We start from the raw sequence: 12,958 nt of genomic DNA on the forward strand, positions 1-12,958 counted from the left end.
GCACAGTGGCAGCATTTGATGGGCAAACTGGCAGCGTTTAATGGGCACACTGGCAGAATTTGATGGCACAGTGGTAGCGTTTGATGGCACAGTGGCAGCTATTTATGAGCACGGTGGCAGCATTTGATGGCACAGTCGCAGTGTTTGATGGGCACAGTGGCAGAATTTGATGGCACAGTGGCAGCGTTTGATGGGCACAGTGGCAGTGTTTTGAGGGCACAATGGCAGCGTTTGAGGGCACAGTGGCAGCGTTTGAGGGCACAGTGGCAGCGTTTAAGGGCACAGTGGCAGCATTTGAGGGCACAGTGGTAGCGTTTTCTGGGCACAGTGGAAGCTTGGCACTGTCATGGCACTGTGAACCGAGCCTTTATGGCTAGTCCACACCAGAGACTGCTTTCAATTATCAAATATAAGTCGGCAATATAGGATGCCCATTCAAAAGATGCGACCAGTCATTAACAAATATAAAAGAGTGATGGCAGAAAAGGACCAAGCTATCCATTGAGTCTACCCTTTTTTGTTTTCTGGATTTACATTTTAATTTCTTTCCCAATTTAAAGCTTTTTTTTTTACAAAGTTGGTGACCGTAAACAGTTTACCAGCCCCAGAAACAACAACTGACCCGTTTCTTTTTTTGCAAAACAAAGGAAAAGAAAAATGGTGGAAAGCAGCCAAGGAGAGCAGATAGGAAGATTTGGGACGGGTTAGAATAGTTTAGCGGCATATAGAACAATAACTATAGTATACCAAATCTAGAAGTTTCTCAGTGTAGAAACCCGGAACAAGAAGCTGAGCCATTTCCAAAGAGGAGAGAACAGGAAAAGAAAGCGAGGAGAGAAAACACAAACACTTGAACCATTCTGCATATAAGTGAGTTTCCACAAATAAAAACACGTTAAACAATGTAAATTTCACAAATAATTTTCTACTTATTTCATCTTTTATATCTGATAGATTCTTTATTTTTAAAGGTTCAATCACATCGGATGCATTGGCATAATTTTTTTTAATGCATGCCAACACAAGGACCTGTACAAAATAGGGTTTGTGAATGGGAGCAGTTCACTCTGGTGCATTGTGCCAATATACGGTGGTTTGTAGTGGAAAAAAAGTAGAGCAAGCCCAAATTTTTCTCATCGCAATACAATGCAAGGTATGGTAATGCATAAACAACAGAAAAACAAAAGGGCGGATTATCTACAGCACTTTATTAAAAGGAGAAAGATACAAATTATACTCACAAACCAATGTTGACAGAGCGTATCTCAAATACAGAAACCAGAAGTATACCCTCTAGCCTCATAGGACCAAAGGGATGACAGTACTAGCTGACATGTTTCAGGAGACTGCCCCCCTTCCTCAGAGCAAATAATGTTTTGGCTCTGAGGAAAGGGGGTGGTGCCCTGAAACCCGTTAGCTAGTACAGTCATCCGTTTGGTCCCATGAGGCTAAAGGGTGTACTTTTGGTTTCTGTATTTAAAATACGCTATCAACTTTGGTCTATGAGTGTAATTTTTTATCTTTCTAATTTTAATAAAATAGGTAATGCACTAGGTGTTTGCGCGTTTTTTTGTATGGTTCAACATCCCCCAATCTGAAGAGGGCCGCACCACATTAACCATCCTGCCCGTGTTGCACAGTGGTCATTGCATGTATCCTCCTTAAGGCCACTTTCTATACTATTTCTTAGCACTGATGTGTTGCATTTGATAAATATGTATGATTTTGTTTTAATTAATCAGACATAATTGTACATGGGACAATTTGTTTAGTCATTTGTCACAGAAACAGAAAATCAGGTTGTGTTTGAGTGGATACTTCTCAAACGAATGCCTTGGTAATACAGGCTGTCCTCAAACAATGGTAACTGTTGACGGTTGGAGCAGTCTGTTGTTAAGGTAAACAAGTTTGTAACTGTTGTCAGTAACTATGGTAAACAACCTGACATATAAAAAGGTTGTCAGGCAAGCTGGAAGGGACTCCATAATGTATTAACACCATAGAAGCAAGGTCTGTGCCAGACCAGAAAAGGATGCTTTTGCCTGATTCTCCAGCAACTGCTTAAGAAGTCTGAGTCCTCGTTGTCAATGAAGATCACAAACACACATTAACCGAAGTTAGGTAATCAGTCATAAAGCTTTCATTTTAGATTAGTTCCCCTAAGTTTATACTAAAGCAATTAAAAATGTAGAGCTAAAATTAAAATAATTGATAATTTGCTAGCATTTATCAGAATGTGGAAATAGTCCTTCAATTATTCGAATGAATGGATCAACACACATGATACATCATTGCTTGGAGCAGGAAACAGTTGCTGTATTTATGGGCCTTTACATAACACAGCACATTGGCCAAAGGATCTCTAGGTTGAGAGTTATAGTTGATCGATAGGGTTTGATTTTCCTTTTGGTTCCTTGTGTTAGCCCCAGACATTGGAGCTATAACAATCCAGCCAATGGCCCTGTGTAAATTGGAATATGTTGTGGAATTGACTTTACAATGGGAAGATAGTGTTAAAGAATTGACAACTGAAGCTGCTCAAAAAGGATTAAAGATCGATTTTTTTCCTTGTATTAGTGGGATGTAGGGGTTTTGTTGCTACACCTACAACACCTCTGAAGAAGATGGGAGTGAGGTTGCTCCCTCCAACAAGAAATGAAGTCCATATCAAATAGAGCAAATTAAAATAAAAGGAGCACTTGGATTGGGATAAAAGGAAAGACAACAACTGCCCTACAAGATTTAATAAGTGGGTGTAGAACTAAGGGGGTTGAGAACCTGGGACACTAGGTATCACCAAAAGAAAAATAAGAAAGCGCTGGCAGAATGTAATAATATAAACAATTCAATGATATAGTGACTAATACCATATAAATCAGTATACTTGTGCTATACAAATCATTATACAAGCAAAAATATTTATAATATAAGCAAGTTTCTATACAAATCATCAAAGTGCTTGGTGCTCCTGTGATGATAGAATAAAGTGCAACGGTGCTCCAAACTTGAAAAATGTGTGAGGTGCCAACACTTTCCCTTCGGTGACGCCACTCACCAGAAACAATGGACCATCAGCTTTACAGTCTAGGGGTCAAACTGGCTGTGATCTATTGATCTGCGGTATGTAGGATGATTGTTCAAAGGCTCCTCCAGAGGGGTTGTTTTATGACTGAAAGGCTAAGCCACACTCCATAGATGGTGAAATTAAGTGAGAGCTCACAGTGAAATACTGCTAGGATAAAATATAGAAGCGCAAGCTAGGCGCCACTTACAGGATCACTGGCAAAAAACAGGCATCAGTGAGAACATCCGAACCTGCCACTGAATGGCATGCATTCCACGGAGGCATAAATTGCGTCAATGGTTAGTGTGAACCAGAAGTGCGTCAAGGGAATCACCGTTGAGCCTTCTAGTGATGAAGAGTCAAAGAAGGATGGTGTCCACTTAATGACCCTGATGACGAACTTACTATCCAACTTGTCACCACATCAATTCCAAAATCAATGTCCGACATCATAAGAGTTGAAACAAGATCTATTAGCTATACTACAGTGTTGATCTGTTGGCATCTTGTGGTGCCTTCACCTGTAGTAGCATTCGGATCAATCCCTTTTTTCCTGTCTACCTCTTTGGATACTAGGCCTGAGCTGTAGATGGTGATATTACTTCTGCCCAAAATGAAAATAGAGTACGGTATATCTAAAACTCCTGCTTTTTTCTCATCTATGTCCTACTGGGAACATTTCCATTTATTTCCCATCCTGTAGTCCAGTAGTCATCAACCCAGTCCTCAGGGCCCACTAACAGACCAGGTTGTATGTATTGCCTTGGGGAGATGCAGACTAGAATACTGAAATCACTGAGCAGAAAATGATATCACCTGTGATGTATTTCAGTTATCTTGCAAACCTGGCCTGTTAGTGGTCCCTGAGGACAAGGTTGATGACCACTGCTGTAGACACAACAACACAGTAAGTGTTTTGCATGGTGCCATCATTTGCCACTCACCCACTCACTACCTTTTGGCATTGTGAGGAATTTGTGTGATCATATATGGCAGGGATATGCAATTAGAGGACCTCCAGCTGTTGCAAAACTACAAGTCCCATCATGCCTCTGCCTCTGGGTTTCATGCTTCTGGCTGTCAGAGTCTTGCTATGCCTCATGGGACTTGTAGTTCTGCAACAGCTGGAGGTCCACTAATTGCATATCTCTGATATATGGCATTATAGCAATAAAAATCCAGCTGGACTTAATCTTGACTTGGGTGGGAAGTCAAGATCCCATGTACAAGCTGGGCCTAGGCTCTAAAAGGGCTTCAGGGACAAGGAGTGGACTTGAAGATTAAGTACTTTCAGGCAGCACCGGGTACTTCGGCATGGTGTTACCTTAGGCTAGTGGTCTCCAAACTGCTGCCTGGGGGCTGGATGTGGCCCTTTTCTTGCTTTTAGCTGACCCTTGGGGCACTAATTCATCTACTGACATCAACAATGGGGCACATTTCCTCCCAACTACACCAATGATGGGGCATAATTCCTCCCAACGACACCAACCATGGGGCACAATTCCTCCAAATGACACGAATAATGATGTACAATTCCTCTCACTGACACCAAAGATGGGGCATTGTTTTCCCCCACTGATGCCGGAACATTTTCTACTCCCAAATGGCCATGGTCCGGCCCCCCAAAAATTCTGAAGGACAGTAAACTTGCCCTTTTGTTTAGAAAGTTGTGAGACCTCTGTCTTAGGCACTTTTAGGAAAGGCCGACTTTAGCCCTACATATTCTTCTTCTGCCAGTGCCAGACACAGTACAATGATCTATTACCACAGGTAGAGTATATGGGAAACATCACAGGCCTTTCTAAGCTTGCACAGAAAACGTAGCAGACGGGATTAGAATAGTATAGCATAAGTGAGATCATCATAAGAAGCAGTGAGCCATGCTGGCATGCATATCCAAACTGGTACAATGGTGAGGAAACACACATTTCATTTGCAGAGAATGCCTCCAAACACCTGCAAACAACTCTCTTAAGCAATATTCGTGTTCTTAATTACCAATGTCTGCTAAAAGTCTTGAGAACACAGGAAATGCCCTTGCGGCCTAATTGTGAGTACAATGTTCCTTTGATTTCTTTCATTCGCTGGAGGTGTCCCTATTACTCCAAGTATTTTCATACAATTTTGATGGCAACAGACACTAAAAATACAACGGAAGCGACTATTGCTGACCTCTTCTTTTACAAATGCTGGTTGTCAGTGTTGCTGATCCTCTGGATTCAGTACTTTCTTTCAGGGTAGAGGAGGGGTACACAGCACAAGAGCTGGGCTATGAAAAACCTATGGATGACATCACAGCTCCCAGAATTCAAAGCCATTGTTGACTGCTCCATTTTGCAGAGCTGCAGGATCGTGTGACCGGACTGAAGTGGATTAAAAAAAGGATGACAGTGTAAGGAGGCCCTTGTCCTTCTGGCCACCCGTTAAAGTCACCTTTCTCTCTCTAACCACCAATTTAAGGCACCCTTCTCCCACTAACCACCAAGGTAAGGGGTCCCCCTTCACTGACCACCAATGTAAGGGACCCTCCTCCGCTGACCACCAATTTAAGGGACCCTTCCCAACTGACCATCAAAGTAAGACGACCCCTCACTGATCACTAATATAGGGGGTCCTCCTCCACTGACCACCAGTGTAAAGTGACCTCCTCCACTTGCCACCAATTTAGGGGTCCCTTCTCAACTGACCACCAAAGTAAAAGGACTCTTCACTGACCACCAATATAGGGGGCACTATTTCATTGACTATTACTGACAGGATTCAGAATGCAGAGGTCTACAATACAATACAAATAAAAACACAGAATATTTTCTCTGCCCTCATTCATACCACCTGTGTTTTGCAGAGGGCAAGGGACTTTGACAGCAGAAAGCTACAAGTCTAAGTTTGACAGATTCTCATAAAAGGCACTGTCCACCGCATGGACACACCCATGTACTAATAAATTCCAGCTCCTCATGCACTCCAAGGCCCAGAGAAACCACACCTGATGGGACTGCAGTGATTGAGCATGTCCATCACCAGGCGCCGGGCCTTCCAATACTGTATCCGATGTGGGACTGCCGGCAAGCTCAAGTGTGTGCAACTTCCTTGTTGACTCAAGTCACAGTGGATACTGTGCCAACTGGATCTGGAAAACTGCGTTCCCAGAGGGGTGGCATTACCTTCAGCCACCTGAACCTCCAAACCAAAGACTCCTTAAGCCTTCCTTTTGTGGAGCCTGCCTGGGGTTTCCTACTTCACACTACCTGAACTAATACTGCACAGCAGTCAGCCTCTGGAGATAAGTTTGGAACCCCATTTCTAGGGAACTGCAAGTAAATGTATTAATTTGAATCTGTGCTACACTGCTTGTTTTGCATGTGAACTTTTATGACAGTTATATCACATTATGCTGCCACCTAGTGGTCAAGTGTGGAAACTACTTGTACACTTCCCTGTTACTGTGATAGCTTCATTGCCTGTTATTCTTTGTTCAACACTATTAGATACCTTCTCAGTATTGTACCTAATTGTCAATTCACCCTGTGTTTATTCAGTTATTATCAAGCTGCTCATCGCTGTTTACAAATTTACCGGATAATGCTATATATATCACTGTGAAATGACAACCACCTATCGGTAGGAATATGGCTGACCAGAACTAATGTACAAGTTACATCCCGCTATTTTTATTACACCAAAGTTTGCTGGTATTATCTAAAAACTCCTACATTAGTGTAGTTGCTAGGTATGGGTACACTTATATTGTCTGCACTCATAAAATAGCTAACGCTACAGAATCTGATGCACTTACCTCACTGAGAACTCCAGAGACTTCACCCTGTTGGAAATAAAGAATCTAATGAGACACATCATCTACAAACAGCACATAAAGACATAGGTTGACCATAATCAACAGGCTGGAGTGAAATTTGTAATGTCTATGGCTTGGCCGTCTTTGTTGATATGGATATTTCGGTGATTTTATAGCAGATTTATTTGCTATATTGCATAGTTAGATTTTTAAGCCCATGTGCTGTTTTGAGAGTCTAATGCCCCATACACATGGTCGGACATTCCGAACACAAAATCAGTCGGATTCTTGCTGAAACTTGTCTTGCATACACAATGTCGCACAAAGTTGTTAAAAAAAGCTGATCGTTCAGAGCGAGGTGAGGTAGAACACGTACGACGGTACTATGTAGAGGCCAGTAGCCAATAGCGTTCGTCTCCAAATTATTTCTGAGCATGCGTGGCACTTTGTGCGTCTGAATTCTCTACACACGATCGTAAAAAGTCCCATCGGATTTTGTTGTCGGAAAATTTTTGATCCAGATCTCAAACTTTTTCCGTCTGAGATTCCGGCAGAAAAAGACAGATAGAGCCCACACACGATTGGATTTTCCGACAACATAATCTGATCAGACGTTTTCCGTTAGAATTTCTGACCATGTGTATGGGGCATTAGGCTCTCTCCATTGATATACAAATAAACCAGTTGGATTGGGATAAGAGCTGAGCAGAGGACAGGATGTGATGTGAGCAGAAGTTGGGGGAGGGGCTTAGGATTTTCAAATAAGCATGTGAGACGGGGAGAATTGGTTTTGGAAGACAAAGAGGCAATACTTGGCTGCCAGAAGCTGGAGAACTTTTGAAATGTTTTGAGTTGGAGAAAAAAAACATGAAGGACATTCCATCTAGATTCCATCTTTAAGTTGAATAACTGTTTAGTATACTTATTGCATACATATTGTGCATGCTTATTTTGTTAGAAAAGAATATTTGGCTTGTGCAAGTTGTAGGCATATTTTGTAAGCTATGAATTGTGTTTTGTTCAGTTGTATGTGCGGCTTTTCTGTTTAGTAAAGCATTGATACACTACAGAAGTCTAAGCTACCTTGGTTTTACCGCAAGAACCTTTATTAGACACGCAATCAAAACATTTGGGGGCTCGTCCGGGACTCCTTGGCCTTTAGATTCTTGTTTCAACAGAGATGACATTTTTAAATATATCTAAAACCTCACTTTGTAAAACAAACCATTCAGTTTTAAATAGATATGGAAGGCAAAACACTTTTTTTCCCCTTTTTTTAAGTGATCACATTCCCTTTGTTTTCAGCTGCACACAGAGAACTGGGGAAGAGAAACAGCAGAACACTGGACTTCCCAGTTAATAGCTGTATGGGGGGGGGGGGGGTGTCAGCAGAAGTTTGATCATTGGAGGAGGGCAGGCCAAGTTCTCAGCACAACCAGAAAACTGACCATGATGTGTTCTCATGCTTAGTGAGGTCAGTTTTTATTGGGAGAGCAAAGGGGCTGGCAGGAACACCAGGGATTTCACACAAATATAAAAAGAGCTGGACAATTTTACATACAAGTATATGGTACAGCAGACACATTTTATGAATATGACATGTTGGTGTAACACCCATATGTAGATGATTACTTGTTAGCTGTGAGAGACGAGGGGCTAGTGTAACCAGGCAGGACAAGGCCCAAGCTTTGTGCAGCATTTTTAGGCAGGGAGCAGAGTCTGCATATGTATTAAACAGTTCTGGCGATCCCCAGGTATAGAAACAGTTATGTGTTTTTTACGATGACCCCCTTGTAACTGAAATGTTGCCATTCTGCTGTGTGTAGATTAAACTGCTAATATTTTTATTTGCAAAAAATTATAACAGTTAAAGATTTTGCTTTCATGCGTAAGGGAAAGTTCACCTTTAATTTCATTTTCCAAAGAAAATTACCTATGCATTGCATCTTTCTTAGTACCAGTGGCGGCCACTTAGTAAGGGGCTGCCCCCCCATCCATGTTTTCTGGCCCCCTGATCTACATGAAGGGGTGCCGGACTATGGATTCCAATGACATGGATATATTTTTTTTTGAAGCACGTGATTAGAGCCAGAGGCTCTAATAGGCTTAAAAACAGGGTGGGCTTGGGGCGCAGAGCACTGCGCTCCAAGCCCACCCAGTTGTGTGGGAATAGTGAATTAATATTTGCTATTCTCACACTGATCCTCCTCCTGGCCAATCAGGTAGTGGGTCGTGAGACCCATCACCTGATTGGCTGAAAGGACAGGCAATCCGATTGGACACTTAAGAGGAGGAATGATGGGACGCACGGTGGAAGCCGCCACGATGCAGAGGAGGAGACGCTTACCACCCATCGCAGCACTGCCTGCCCGGAACCTAGATGGGGTAGGTGCTGGGTGACCGACTGACCGATCGAGAGACCCCGGCTGCAGCGGGTGACCAAAAAAGAAACCCACCAGCCACCACTGGACAGAGGTCAGATTTAGTGAATCATACAATGCATGAGCAGTCTGGAGTATTCACTGCATCTTCCTGTGAAGGACAGAAAGTGACTACCGTTCTCCATGATAAATCAACACCTAACTATTCCCTGAATGCACACCGCTAACACTTGTTAACTGAATCAGGAAGAACTGCAGTGGCACTGTCTATCCAGCAATTGAGTATGGGCAGATATCTACCTGTCTGTTCTTGACATCCACCTGTCTGCAACTGCTTACATTACTCTTGTGCATGGTGGGAATGAGGAATAAATCCTAGCAAATGAGTACAGAGATTCTAATTATACAAGGTCACTTACCTCCAGACCAGGCATGTGGTGCAGGGCAGGCTACAACAGAAGAAAAGAAAGTCACCCAACACAGTTAAAGAAGATACAATAATTCATTTCTGTTATTATTAATTTCTCTTTTTTTGTTTATAGCGCAAAAAATAAAAACCGCAGATGTGATCTAATACCGTAAAAAGAAAGCTCTATTTGTGGGGGAAAAAAATGATAAAAATTTAATTTGGGTACAGCGTCGCATGACCGCGCAATTGTCATTCAAAATGGTACAGAGCTGAAAGCTGAAAATTGGCCTGGGCAGGAAGGGGGTGAAAATGCCCGGTATTGAAGTGGTTAATAATAAAAAATAAAATCACAATTTACCACCAAAAGAAAGCCCAATTTGTCCTAAAAAAAACAAGATATAATCCACCTGGATACACAAAGTAGTTGCAGTGATATGTACGGTTTTACCAACACATGTCAAAGTTGCAAAATTGTGTTTAGGCATTAACAATTGTTTTACACACAGTCAATAAGGGATTAAAGCCATGATAGAAGGTATTCTAGAAAGTATTTACCTTTTCCCTGTGGATGAGTTCAAAAGATGCCAGAAGTTCACCTGAATTCTTCTCGCCCATAAATACTGGATGCCAGGATAGTTTTGGCAAACGCTGTAGGCTGGGCTTACATATACACCGGCCCATGAATTCATCTGCCCCCTACAAAACAAGAGTTAACAAGTTAGTATTGTTGTACTGCACACAGAAATGGACTCGCTTTTGCCATATTGAGGAACAAGATGGAGCTGCACAGCAGCTCATAATAATTTTACAGGTCAGTCTGCTGACTCTTCATGTACTCACATAGGTGTCGTGGTCATATATCTCCACCACAATACTGGGAGGAACCTCAGCTATCATCTCGGGGCCTCCAAATATTTCTATCTCATGGAAGATGAGTGTCTGGTCCCAAGTTGGGTTTAAAGTGTTTTTCACCACCAATGTCTTCTGGCTCTGATGGAGGAATGACACAATAGCATACGGGTCTGGAATCAGAAAAACACAGGAGAGAGGTCATCAATCGATGGCCCTTTAGTAAGCCTAGAATTAAAACAAAACTGTAGGTGAGGAACTAAAATAGGTCCCTGATTTTTTTTTTGAGAGAGAGAACCCAGATTATCAAGCCTTTTTTGTGTTGGGAACAATGCCACACTGACAGGTGATTGTCCTTGGGGACAAACTTTTAAGCAGGACCCTAGGTTTCCATTAAAAATTTTGAGTAGATAGAGGACATGTAAAGAATATAAAAGAAAAACAATATGAACAGATTAACAATATGAAGAGTAAAAAAAATCAATATGTACAGTTAAAAAAATAAAATACATTTTAAAATCATTAGAGCCTTGTTTCCATGGTGCTTTTTGTAATTCCCTAATTAAAAATACCACCAGGGACTAGATCAGGGATATGCAATTAGAGGACCTCCAGCTGTTGCAGAACTACAAGTACCATGAGGCATAGCAAGAGACAGCCACAAGCATGACACCCAGAGGCAGAGGAATGATGGGACTTGTAGTTTAGCAACAGCTGGAGGTCCGCTAGTTGAATATCCCTAGACTAGATGATTCACTGTCATTTCTTTGTGATGTAGATATGACCGGTCTAGCTACAACTTTAGGCAGGGTTTGTACCCTGAGAGGGAGGAAAGCTGGGTAGGGTAAAGGGAGTGGTAATTTATCAAGAGCCAGCTGTGCCTTAGTATTGGGTAGTACAGCCCTCAAAATTTCCACTCGCCTGGAAGTGCAAGTGAAGAGCAGGGGCGGACTGGGTTGACAGTTTCCTGGCTGATCACTTCTGGTAGAAGTGGTGCGGCCATCAGAGTGGCCGGAGGGGGGACTCCCTGCTCCCAGGCCGCTCTGATGTCCTGTACAAAAGGCTGCACTGCTTCTTCCAGAAGTGATCAGCCAGGAAAGTCACAGGAGGATTGGGTGGCCGGATCACGAAGAGCGGGGATCTCCCGCTGAGATACATCTTGTATATGAATAGCCGTGCTGTCAAACAAAGTCCCGCCTCCTGGACCAGCATTGGACCAGTGTGCTGCCTATTAGAGTGGCCGGTCCAGGAGGCAGAACTTTGTTTGACAGTGGCCAGCTGTTTATATACAAGATGTGTCTAAGAGGAAGACCCCCGCTCTGCATGATCTGGCCGCCAGATCCTCCCGATTCCTCTTTGCTGCCCTTTTGGACAAAGGTAGCCTGCATTGATGGGCAATAATATGCTGCAATTATGGGCAATGATATTCTGCGCGGATGGGCAATGATAGGCTGCACTGTTGGGCAATGATATGCTGCACTGATGAACAATGATAGGCTGCCCTGATGGGCAATGATATGCTGCACTGATGGGCAATGATAGATTGCCCTGATGGACAATGATAGATTTCCCTGATGGACAATGATATTCTGCACTGATAGGCAAGGATAGACTGCACTGATGGGCAATGATATGCTGCACTGATAGGCAATGATAGGCTGCATTGATGGGCACTGATATGCTGCATTAATGGGCAATGATATGCTGCACTTATGGGCAATGATATGCTGTACTGATGGGCAATGATAGGCTGTACTGATGGGCAATGATATGCTGCACTGATGAGCAATGATAGGCTGCACTGATGGGCAACAATAGGCTGCCCTCATGGGCAATGATAGGTTGCATTCATGGGCACTGATAAGCACTGATGAGGCTGCACTGATGGACACTGATAAAGCTTTGCTGATGACCACTGATAGGCTGCACTGATGGGTACTGATATGCTGCACTAATAGCCACTGATTAGGCAGCACTGTTGGCCACTGATAAGGTGGAACTGATAAGCTGTACAAATGGGGCTGCACTGATAAGGCAGCACTGATATGCTGCACTGATTGGCACTAATATGCTGTGCTGAAGGGTACTAATAGGCTGCAGAAATGGGCACTAATAGGCTGTACTGATGGCCACTGATGAGGCTGCACTGGTGGCCACTGATAAGGCAGCACTCTTCAGCTGCACTGATAGGGCTGCACTGATGGGGCAGAACTAATATGCTGCATTGATGGGCACTGATAGGCTGCATTGGTGGCCCCTGATGAGGCAGCACTGATGGCCACTGATGAAACTGCACTGATAAGGCAGCATTTGTATGCTGCACTGATGGGCACTGATGAGGCTGCACTGATGGGACTGTACTGATGGGCATTGATGGGACTGTACTCATGGGCAATGATAGGCTGCACTGATGTGCACTGATGGGTACTGATATACTTTATGTTAATATTGTTAAAGTT

The 12,958-nt window shown here is 43.0% G+C and overlaps 1 protein-coding gene across 7 annotated transcripts in view; it reads right to left on the reverse strand.

Annotated features, from left to right (window-relative positions):
- DYSF (dysferlin) overlaps positions 1–12,958 on the reverse strand; it is a 378,584-nt gene that overhangs the window by 78,808 nt on the left and 286,818 nt on the right. For 6 of the 7 annotated variants that reach the window (XM_077478068.1, XM_077478062.1, XM_077478064.1 and 3 more), the window contains 5 exons: positions 10,491–10,672; positions 10,206–10,346; positions 9,661–9,690; positions 6,861–6,887; positions 748–789 (listed from right to left, as the gene is read on the reverse strand). In XM_077478068.1, coding sequence (XP_077334194.1) covers positions 748–789; positions 6,861–6,887; positions 9,661–9,690; positions 10,206–10,346; positions 10,491–10,672 — 422 coding nt within the window. The remainder of the gene's footprint in view (positions 1–747; positions 790–6,860; positions 6,888–9,660; positions 9,691–10,205; positions 10,347–10,490; positions 10,673–12,958) is intronic. The other variant, XM_077478063.1, reaches the window with a different exon arrangement.

The sequence above is a fragment of the Lithobates pipiens genome, unplaced genomic scaffold (assembly GCF_037356315.1).
Source record: "Lithobates pipiens isolate NorthernLeopardFrog02 unplaced genomic scaffold, aLitPip1_a1.2 Scaffold_13, whole genome shotgun sequence".
Classification (NCBI taxonomy): Eukaryota; Metazoa; Chordata; class Amphibia; order Anura; family Ranidae; genus Lithobates; species Lithobates pipiens.